Genomic DNA, 12,034 nt, shown 5'->3' on the forward strand with positions numbered 1-12,034 from the left:
GGAGGAGAGGAAGGGGCTTTTGCGGTGGGGGAGTGAGGAGGAGAAACAAAGGGGAAGGAGTGGAAGTGGCTTGTACGGAGGGGAAGGGAAGAGGGGGAAGAAAGGGGAAGGCACCAAAGGGACAGGGTAGAGGAGACACAAATGCTAGGGGGGGAAGTGGAGACAACAAGGAAAAGAGCAGAAGGGGAGGTGTCAGTGGGAGGGGGGATAGGGTGATGCTGGAAGAGGAGAGGGTAAGGGCATTGGGGATTGGAGGGGAGGTGCTGGGAGAAGGCTTGACAGAAGGGGTAGGCATGAGGAAGGTGGGGTTGGAGCAAGTCATGTGTGAGGGCTCAGGGGCATGAGGGGAATGGGGGCAGAGGGTGGTGAGGGGATGGGCATCAGGGAAAAAAGGGCAAAGGGGGCAGAGGCAGGCACCAGGAAGGTGCAGGGGTAAGGGAAGGTGTAGGTGGCAGGGAATTCTGGGGGTGAAGCAGAAGGGCAGACACCTGCAGGGGAGGGACCAGCACCAGAGGAGAGAGGCGAGGGAGGTGTTAGACGAAGGGATGAGGAGGGGTAGCTCACATGATCAGAGTGGGGCTACTGGAGGAGTGGGCACAGAGGGGAGAGAAGGGCTGGTGGAGGAGGGGCAGGTCTCAGGAAGGCTGAGGGAAGTGAGAAGGGCAGGAGTCAGGACAGCAGGAGAGGGTGAGGGGTTCGGGGGCAGCAGTCACCGGGGGAGTTGATGGAGAAAGGGGAGGAGACATAGCAGCAGAGGGGAAAGGAAGATATTTATTAATAACTTGGGTGCCACAGTGGCACATCCAAACAAGCCACATGAACTCAGTACTGGTGCACAACACAAAATTCATTCTGCTCATGGGAGGAAACTCTTAGAGGGAACACTTCCTCCTCCCCCCCCCAGCCTCTCGACCCCCGCATTAATGTCACACACATTGGATTAATGCAATTGCAGGATAGCTGCATGGGGGGGGGGTTGGGGAGGACAAACTAATCCCTATTGATAGGAGGATGGTGGGAAAAGTCCTAGGGTCGGGGGGGTCACATACACTTTTTACTTTTGGTCATGTGCCCATCTTGCCCGGAGAGGGTTACCTCCAGGGGCGTGGCTAACAGGGGTCCGGGATGTGGCTAATGGGGGGGGGGGGGGGGTCAAAGTGCATTTAAAAAAAAAATCTTTGGGTGCACACCCTAATGAAATGTGCTGCGCACGCCTATGGGACTCAACTAAGTGGCTTGATTTTCAGAGGTGTTAAATATCCCCTTCTCCATTGCACTCATTGGGAACTCTCTCTGTTCAATGCTTCTAAGAAGGAGGGCATTTATTTAGTGCCTACAGTGTAACATGTTTTAGGTACTAGGTTTGAAAATATTGGCCTATAGCCTGATTTTCAGAAGATACAATCACCTCCACAACTGTGGTTGTGAGGTTCTCAGCACTTCTGAAAACGAAGGGTCTACAAACGATTTTGTCTATTTTTTATCTCAGTAAATATGTATCTCAATTGACTCAATTATATATCTTTGATTTACTTTGGAGCAATAACTATCAGAAGTGTCCAAACGAAGCTAAAATACGTACACGAATAAATACCAATGAACAAGAGCAAAGGTTGCAAAATCTGGTCCATAGTTGTGTCCTAATGCAAGAGTGCTGGAACTAGCACAACTGGCAGTACAGGAGCATCCACTGACCTGAAATGGTTTCCATTATATAGAGGGTTTACAGTTTTGCTTAATGGCTTTCAGCACCTCCACAATAAAAATTGTTCCAACACCTTTGTCCTAATGAGTACGCAATAGCATATGGCAATGAAGAAAAACTCTATTCCTTATCTAAATCAGACAATTATCATATTTTCCATATAAGAAATGTGCTAGATTCTGTAAAAATATATAGTAATAGACAGCTTCTCTGCCTCAAATTGCTCATCATCTAAGATGAAGCAGGGAAGGGAAAATATAGACAGGCACAGAAAGGTGAAATGACTTACCCAAGGTGGCAGAGCAAGTCACTGGTACAGCTGGGAATACGAGACAGGTCTTTCTTAACCATCAGCCCACACTGCATCCAATGCACTGTATTGTCTTAAGGAAATGAAAGACATTTTCATTCTGTCTTCTAGGTTTCTATTGTCATTTGCACAGCCTTCATTATAGCCTGGTCTCCATATGCTGTCATCTCGATCTGGTCTGCCTGTGGCTACTCTGTGCCCAATCTAACCAGCATCCTTGCCAGTCTCTTTGCGAAGTCTGCCAGCTTCTACAACCCCATTATCTACTTTGGAATGAGCGCCAAATTCCGGAGGGACATTTTCATCTTGCTGCATTGTGCTAAGGAGACTAAGGACCCCGTGAAGCTCAAACGCTTTAAAAATCTCAAGCAGAAGCAGGAACTTGCTCCTCAGAGAGAAGAGAAATATGCAGCAGAGGTCCAACCTGTACCCAGTCCTGATTCTGGGGTAGGAAGTCCAACCAATACCCCACCTCCCAAAAAAAGGGAAGTATACTTTGATTCTGCATCTACCAACCCGGATATTGAATGTGATAGATTGTAAGGCTGCATTTACCATGTGCACTCACTGTATGTGCAACTAGAACAGATTCAGCTCACCACTTCTGAGCATCCCATCCATCTGTCCCTTTCTAGAGACTCCTGCATGACTTAAAGCAAATCAGGATGTGCTAAGCAGATATAATTCTCATGATATGAATTATAAAATGCAATGTAGCAAATTACAATGGTGGCCATCATATTTTTGCTACATCTACGCTACTAATTTTCTCAGCAAAAAATATGCTAATGAGGGACTCATTTGCATGAGTCGCGATCTCATTTGCATAGTTTCTGCCAATTTGTTTTTGCGCTAGGGGTTTTTGCAGTGTGTATGTTTTCGTTTTGCGCAAAAAAACCTTTTTCCACAAGATCCCCAAAAAAGGAGGTATGCCGATCTTGCAGAAGAAGGGGGTTTTGTGCAAAAAGAAAACATCCACACTGCTTGTTTTTGTGCAAAAACCCCTAGCGCAAAAACGGATTGGCAGAACATATGCAAATGAGATCGTGACTCATACAAATGAGTTGCTCCTTAGCGTATTGTTAGCCAAGAAAACTCGTAGTGTAGATGTAGCCACAGAGTCTGAAGGAAGTATTCCCTCTTTGCATCTTAACAGTACTGCATTCGAAAGCCTTTATTTAGCAAATGTATCATTCAAAATCGCTAATATTTTCATATCTAAATTAGCAGATTGATTTTCCAAAAGCACATTTTGCCACTATTTTGTACCTTTAACTGTCCCAGGTTCATCCCATTCTCCTGGCTTCAAACTTGGCCTTGGAGTAAAGGCAGCAAAGGAAAGTCAGCCTGTGCTAAAATCACTGTAAATCTTCTGCATGACTGGCCACTAGAGGGTGAGCAAAAGCCACATGCTCTCTGTGGGAGACTAACACTGTCACCTCCATGATGCTCTCAGGTTGCTCAAGCAGGGGGAATAAAGGGAGCAGTTGCCCCAGAGCCCAGAGGTTCAAAGGGAACCAGAGTTCCTGACCACTGGCTCCCTTTGTGTTGCCACAGGAGCACAGGGGTGAGATGGAGCACCACGGTCTGGATGGCGCTGAGGGATGTCTGCCCTTGGCCCCATGCTTCAGCTCTCTGCCCTGCTCCTTCTTGCCCCCTCCCACCACACCTTGCCTTGGGGTCTGGCGAGGCTGTGGGCCCTGCTGCCAGTAGCAACCATGTCACTGGGCAAGCTCCTGGTGGTACTGGCATCGTCTCATACTTTGCTGAGCTATGGATGGCAGTTTTATGCCACGCTTTGTTTATTGGCTGAATTAGCTTAACCTTTCCTGATTTTCCTGGTGAGCAGGACATGATGATAACATCCATCCTCAGGGAAGTTGGCCTTAATTTTTTTTCATGCATCTCCAAACTATCTTTTTACTTGGCTATTAAATTGGAATAAGATGTTGCCCAGAGAAGGAAACTAGCAAAGATGCTATTCTCACGAAAGCACCAAAAAAGTGTGGTTTCAAAAATTATTCAAAAAACAAAAACAAAACCCAGCCTCTATTGACTCTTCTTGGGGAAGTCCATATGTCTGCTGAGGGAGACAGAACTGCCAATGACTATCTGGTAATAGCGCTTCTATAAATTAGTAGGACAAAGTAGTGATTTAAATAGCAAAACTGTGGGGATTAACCAGTAAAACGGGTTTATTTTTCATGCTATGGCAGAATCGGCTAATTCTTTCAGGGTTTTTTGTTTGTTTGTTTGGAAAATGAAAACAAGAGACGTTCATTTTCCTCCTCTTTAGAAGCTATTCTTGTTCACAAACATCCACCAAAGTAAAATGTATTGGCATGTTTACAGTAAACACATTCCCTTTGAAACATTGTATCTGCATGTATTTGACATTTGAATGCTCCATCATTAAGCAAGATAAATAATTAATGGTTTGCAAACGGCATTACTAGCTTTGAATCTCCAGAATCGCAAAGGGTCCAAGTACATAAACATTGTGTTTGTTTTGCAGCACTCTGCATATCCATGTGTGTTTCTTGGGAAAGTTTCACACACACCCCAAAAAAATCCACCTTAATTTCCTCCATTAGTATATTTGGTTTGAGATTTTCATCTGATTTGAACTCAAAAACAAATAACCTTTATAAGCAATGGCAGAGAACTATGATTTCTCTCATGGCCATAGAACTGAACTGAAAAGCATATTCATTTTTTGTGGAAAATTTGGGGGATTTTGGCTTTTTTTCTTTTTCATTATCATAAATAATTAATAGAAAATAGGTCAACTGTTTGGGTCTGAGTGAAGCTGCTTTCCACAATTCCAGGACTCAGTCAAACCTACAACAGATTAAGGGCAGAATCCTATTCTAACTGGATGGATTGAAACAGGGGTGACAATGGGGTGAGCAATAGGGTGCAAACCCTTGCATCTAGCCCAAGAACCATCCTACTGGTTCAGAGTGGGTGGTTGCTATACACTGCTGAGTACACTTTGTTTCTCCTTTGATGTTATGCACCATGCAGCCACAGCTGACACACTGCTGTCTCAAGTGTACACCTTAGCTGTTCAGCTGATGGGCTGGTTATGTCTCTCCAAGACCATAGTGCACCAGCCAACCACCTAACTTGAATCCCTACATAAATGAAGATGAATAAGTTCCCGATGCCTTTCTCCCAATATACTCACTGCATAAGCTGGTCCTTAAAATAAACAGAATTGCTAGGGCATTTCACAACAGAAATGACACTCTAAAAACCCATTTCCATGGTCATCTTCCACCTCTTAGGGTATGTCTACACTGCAAGCTTTTTTTCAGAAAAAGCTATTCTAGAAGCTATGTAGTGAGGTACCTAACCATGCAGCTGTGCACTGAGACTCACATCCTCAAAGATATTTAGCTGCATTGCTAGGTGCCTAAGTACCTTCCAAAATCTGTCCCAAAAGCAGCAAGACCAAAATTTGCAACAGTACCTGCTGTTTTGGGGTGCCCCTCTTAAGAATTTGAGGGTCTGATTTTCAGAAGTCCTGAACACTCCAAGTTCCAGCTGAAATCAATGGGAGTTTGACTGCAACCACTAGAGTCTTGGCACCTGAGAAATCAGGCCCATGGTCTCTCAAGTTAGAGACTGAAAATTAGTGTACACTTCTGCTAATTGGGGCGTGATATACGGAAGATGACAATAAGCAACTAGGGTGCAAACACATTTGAGTACCAGGTTGAAGTACTGTATTTTAAGAGTGTAAACTTTGTTTAAACAACAGTAGAACTCTTTACCCTAAACCAGTGGTGGAAATGGTGTATCTATAAAGGTGTAAACCAGATTTTTGAGTCTACTTATTGAAATGAAAAAATATTTGAAATTCCTAAAATGCAAACTCTGATCTAACTGGTCTGACTATCTTAATAAAGTATAGTAAGTACTCCTTTAAGGCTTTTCATGCACCAGTTGCTATAAATAATGCAGATTTAGCAAGCACATCAGCATCAACAACCACAAAGAGCATTTCTCCCCAACGTGCTCCTGAAAGATTCAGCTGGCTTCTCTACAAAATTTTGTACTGAACCACTTTTATATATGTGGAAGTGTTAGCACATTGGGCTTATGCTCATACACCAAACAACTCATTACTGTCCTTCCAATGAATGAACTTAATTCCTGGTATAACTCTTCATTGGAGTTATACCCCAGGACTAAGTCTTACTCACTGAAGCTGTCTGGCCGCCACACAGAACTTCTCAGTAATACCATCATTAGAATAATTTTAAGTGTCCCTCATGCAGAATGTGCTGTTGTAATTTAGTTGGCACAATCATATGAATAACCACTCGAGACAGATGCCTGATGTGTGATTTCATTTTTGTGAGCTAGAAATTGTTTTATTTCATCACAAAGCTTCTATGTAAAATCAGGCTTAGATAATTTAGGATCGTTAGAGTATTAAAGCAATGTATAATATACTTGACTTGAAGTCATGAAAGTTGGCTATGATTACTTGATCATATGTAATGCCAACAGGTGGAACAGAACGTGTGATCTCTGGAGCTTAGTGGGTGAGCCTCTACAACTTGAGCTAACAGCCTCTGTAGAACACATGCTCATTCTCACTTTCTGTAAGTGCTCAAATGGGATAATTCACCATACTAAATAGGTGTGTGGGTTACACTTAGAAAAACCATTGTTATAAGGAAATGATGTATATGTTGCCTTCCTCCTTTTGTCATTATTTATAGGTTAAAGCTTTGTCTTTAATTCTAAATGTTAGGGTCTTGCTTGATGGACCAAAGTGTCTCCACAGTGTAATACAAATCTCTGACCTATCACGATCTCATAAGATCACATTCATGGATGTCCTAATAATAGTCCTAATCATGTTCTCATTTAAGCCACTAGGAGCTTTGCTACTGACTGCTAAAAGAATAGCATTGCACTTGATGTCTGCTAAAATTGTAGCAGTAAAAGTTACGTAGGCATACTTGCAAAATGTGCGATTTTAAAAGCAGATACACCCACCCAGCCTGTTGAAAGTATGCCATGACATATTGCACTTGGGCAAATACAGCTGATGACAGATACAAACATTGAAATCTGAAAAGCACAAACTCCCATTACTCTATATCCAATCCCATATTCAGCAGGAGGTGCCACCTGGACTCCCATAGGTGGGAGTTCCCATTTTAAACCAGCAATTTCACCTGCCTCATTCCTGTTGCAATTGACATATGTAAGGACTGTTAGAATGACTAATGCCACAGTACACATTTCTTAGAGATGAAGAGATGTAATTTTTGCTGGACATTTACAAAGAAGGTTGGTTAATCTGGATCAGTCTGTAAGTCCTTATAGTGGCTCAATTAAATTTTTTTTTAAATTCCCTGTATGAGAGAATGCAGGCAGAAGCCCATCAGCAGGGGGGGGGGGGGTATTCTGTTTATTGCACCCAATGTAGCATATATGATTACCTGCACTATTTATAGATGATCTGGAGAAAGGGGTAAACAGTGAAGTGGCAAAATTTGCAGATAATACGAAACTGCTCAAGATAGTTAAGACCGAAGCAGACGGTGAAGAGCCTGAAAAAGATCTCACCAAATTAAGGGCTTGAGCAACGAAATGGCAAATGAAATTTAATGTTGATAAATGTAAAATAATGCAGATTGGAAAAAATAATCCTAACTACACATATAATAGGATGGGGACTAATTTAACTACAACCACTCAAGAGAGAGATCGTGGAGTCACTGTGGATAGTTCTCTGAAAACATGTGCAGCGGCAATCCAAAAAGCAAATAGAATGTTAGAAATCATTAAAAAAAGGGATAGAGAATAAGACAGAGAATATCATATTGCCTCTATATAAACCCATGGTACGGCCCCATCGTAAATACTGCATACAGATGTGATTGCCTCATCCCAAAAAAGATATACTGGTATTAGAAAAGGTTCAGAGAAGGGTAACAAAAATTATTCGGGGTTTGGCACGGTTCCTATATGAAGAGAGATTAAAAAGACTGGGACTTTTCAGCTTGGAAAAGAGGAGACTAAAGGCGGATATGATAGAGATCTATAAAATCATGACTGGTGTGGAAAAAGTGAATAAGGAAAAGTTATTTACTTGTTCCCACAATATAAGAATTAGGGGTCACCAAATGAAATTAATAGGCAGCAGGTTTAAAACAAACAAAAGGAAGTTTTTCTTCATGCAGCTCCCAATCAACCTGTGGAATGCCATGCCAGAGGATGTTGTGAAGACTAGGACTTTAACAGGGTTCAAAAAAGGGCTAGATAAGTTCACAGCTGTTACATCCATCAATGGCTATTAGCCAGGATGGGCAGGAATGGTGTCCTTAGCCTCTGTTTGTCTGGAAATGGATGATAGGAGAGGGATCACATGATGATTACCTTATGTTCTTAAGAGTTGTCTGTCAAAAAAGTTGTGGACACATTTTGAATCACTGGATCTCATTCAAGACTTTCTTTGAGAGCTCGATAAACCCAGCATGAATTAAATATTCACAGCTGGCTCAGGAAACCAGACTGGTTTATGAGCTTGAATACGTCAAACCACTTTGAACCCAGTGTCAATTATTTCAGGGTTTGCTAACCAAGCGTGGGACAATTTGATTTGCTCAGCAACAAGCTCAGAAACAAATAGTCCAATTAACAAAAGAAGCAGAGTGTAAAAATGTTTGGGAATAGCACAGAGAAGCAGCCAGGAACTCCCTCGTGGAAAGTTTCCCTGGAACAATGGCTCAAAGAGGCCCCTTGTTAATTCAGCAGGGACAGCAGAGTGGCTGAGCCGAGAACTCCACAATAATCAGAGTTGTGACATTTCACTGGCACTTAGAAAACAAGAGTGGGAGGACAAAGAACTGCCCATCGTGCAAACAAGCTGGGCTTCAGTTAAACAAACTTTAGAGACAAATGGTGACATTTGCAACTGCTGCCTACTTCAGATTCTGCGATGAAATCCGAGCAACTGGTTACATAACTTTTTCCGAGCCACTTAAGCCCTCATTAGACAACAATAAAGGACTGTCAGAAGTGATTTTTAAAAAATATTTAGTCTTGATATGGGACAGGAGGAATGGTCAGGTTTATGCATGTTGCAGTTGTGCGGCCTATGTACAGTGTCATTCTTTCAACATTTTCAAACATTTATATTATCATTGTTCCTATGTTAAAGACATTCAGCAGCAAATAGCTTTGAATACGTTTATAGACCCACATAATCCCTCTGCCTGCCTTGCCCAAGTAAGTTCATGGCTCAAGTTCCTCTATGTGTGACCCTTTCAGTGAAAATCTTGCTATGAAGAGACATTGTCACTGTTATCAGCGCCACTTAATTTAAACAGTCACTGTTTTAAAAGTTACTCATTGATCTTTTCCCTTGCTAAGCCAGAGCTGGACCGGGTCATATTTGCATAATGGAACAGCTTGTAGGCTATGGTCATGTTAGCTCCTAAATATAAAGAGAACAATAGGGTTGTTTGGTACAGCATTGATGAAAACCCAGGAGCTCCTTTAACAACTGCTCTTCCCAACTCCATTCTTGTCTGACAGCAAACATGGAACCTAACATGTGGTCCTGCTTCCTGCAGCCTGAATGGTTACTTCCTTTTCACCTCTATTAGGGCGAATAGGTGGTGGAAGAATCCCCCTTACTTTCCAAGCTGTACTTAGCTTGGGGGAAAAAAACTGAGTGAAACAGATTTACCCCCTTCCTCTCTTGCAGCTAGGGTGGAAAATCCTGTCCCTACTGAAATCAATAGCAAAACTCCCGCTTACTTTAAGATGTCATAGAGACCAGATACTACTGGTCACTGAAGAGAATCCAGGAGACATCTCTTCCACCTTCGGAGGCATTGGGGAACTGTGGTTTAGAAGAGACATACAAATTATTTCTCAGTACTCAAAAATGCCTGCAGACGATGCCTGAACACTAGCAGAGTGTTATGAGGCACTAACTCTAATACGGCCTTCTGTAGTCAGGGAATATTGATGTCTGTCATGTGACCACAATATAACTTTTTTTTCCTGCCCTAGGTGAGGTGTCTGGGGCCATGCAATAAAATGCAGTGTCTTATCAGCACACCCGTGTCTCACAGTAACATTATACTAATCATCAGTCCAATCACCTTTCTCTTCCCAGCCTCGTGAAAGCTTTGTAGAGCATAGGCCGTTTCTGCAGTGGAAGCATGGACTACATCAATGGACCCATAGTCTCGGCGAGGTTTGTAGATGGTGCAGGCCAGTGGTTGGCAAACTTTCCAGACTACTGTACCCCTTTCAGGAGGCTGATTGGTCTTGCGTACCTCAAGTTTCCCCTCACTTAAACATGACTTGCTTACAAAAATCAGACAAACAACTACAAGTGTCATAGTGCCCTGCGATTAAAAAATGTCTTGCTTCCTTGCTGTTATCATATAATTATAAAATAAATCAATTGGAATACAAATATCCTACTTGTATTTCAGTGTGATACTTAAGCCTCTTTTTCACTTCTAAGCCTTATCTGAAGTCCAAGCCCCACCGCCTGGGGCATGATTTAGTATTGCATGGCCCCTTTGGCATGGGGCTTTAGTCTATTGCTCTGCTTACCACCCCCTACACTTGCAGCCCTTTGAATCCATCTGCTGACTCCCCCAGGGGCTGCAACCTTTAGGTTGAGATACACTGATCTAGATGAGTTGACTACCCCCGGAAGACCTCTGAGTGCCCTCAGAGTACACATACCCCTGTTTGAGAAGCACTGATGTATAGTACTTCAGTCATCTACCAGGCTCTGAGAGGAAAGCATGTAATCATGGGGGTAGAATCCACAAACGTATAAATGAGGCAAAGAATTACTTGCAATGGATGGCACTTGGTGCCAGCATAAACAATGATGTTCTCCCAGGGGATTTGACGAGACTCTTCCTGGCAAAAGCTCCAACTCTCAGGGAAGCATTGGAAGATGTGGAGAAGGCACACACAGGAAAAGAGCCTGGAAGCACCTCATGGCCTGGCAATCATATAAACAGCACCCACAATCACCCTGCCAGTACTCTGCTCCCCCTACACACCTTACCAGTAAGCACAGCTCATCTCTGCTTCCATGCTTGGGGTAATGAGGGGGGTGAGACAAGAGAAATGGGTGAGCCCTAAGAGCTTCACTCATCCATTTCTGGCCATCCTCACAGCACTGCAATTCAGGTAACAGAGCTCCACATACCTTTAAAGGGAAAGGGCATAGAAGGTGTTATAAGGAGGAGGGAGAAAAATTGTTCTCCTTGGCCTCTGATGATAGGACAAGAAGCAATGGGTTTAAACTGAAGCAAGGGAGGTTTAGGTTGGACATTAGAAAAAACTTCCTAACTGTCAGGGTGATTAAACACTGGAATAAGTTGTCTACGGAGGTTGTAGAATCTCCATCTCTGGAGATATTTAAGAGCAGGTTAGACAGACATCTATCAGGGATGATATAAATGGTGCTTGGTCCTCCTTGAAGGCAGGAGACTGGACTTGATGACCTCTTGAGGTCCCTTCCAGTTCTGGAATTCTATGACTATATGAACTATATATACCAGAAACGTCTTCTTTCTACACTACTACTCACAATCTCTTTGAAGTTACTCTGTACCTTCACTAGAGGGGAAACTTTCCGATGGACAACAAGTTGTCCATTGGATGGTGCTGATGAGCTCTAATGAGAACAAATTCTTGTTGATCTACAGTTTGCTAATGATTAGCCTCAGCAGATACTAGTGCATTAACCCAGTTCCTTAAACATCATGCTAGCTCTTTCTACACTATGCTTGAAGCAATGTTTTTCTAGCACTGTTTCTGGAAAAGTTTTTTTTCCACTCTGAGAATCATGTTATGAAGCTACTCTTAATAGCCTTAAGGGGTAGTCTATAGCATTGCAGGATATCAGAAAAAAAGCTCTGTCCACATTGATCAGGGACACCACAGGAGCATGATTTCAACCACACTGTGGACAGACCCTTAGTTTTCACCAGGATGTGGCGAGTCTT

The 12,034-nt window shown here is 42.8% G+C and overlaps 1 protein-coding gene across 1 annotated transcript in view; it reads left to right on the forward strand.

Annotated features, from left to right (window-relative positions):
* The window catches only part of LOC102447773 (visual pigment-like receptor peropsin), a 50,329-nt gene extending 47,502 nt beyond the window's left edge, over window positions 1-2,827 (forward strand). The window contains exon 6 of the mRNA XM_006131291.4: window positions 2,127-2,827. Coding sequence (XP_006131353.1) covers window positions 2,127-2,558 — 432 coding nt within the window. The 3' untranslated portion in view covers window positions 2,559-2,827. The remainder of the gene's footprint in view (window positions 1-2,126) is intronic.
* The last annotated feature ends 9,207 nt before the right edge of the window (window positions 2,828-12,034 follow it).

This window comes from Pelodiscus sinensis, chromosome 3 (genome assembly GCF_049634645.1).
Source record: "Pelodiscus sinensis isolate JC-2024 chromosome 3, ASM4963464v1, whole genome shotgun sequence".
In the NCBI taxonomy this organism is placed as follows: Eukaryota; Metazoa; Chordata; order Testudines; family Trionychidae; genus Pelodiscus; species Pelodiscus sinensis.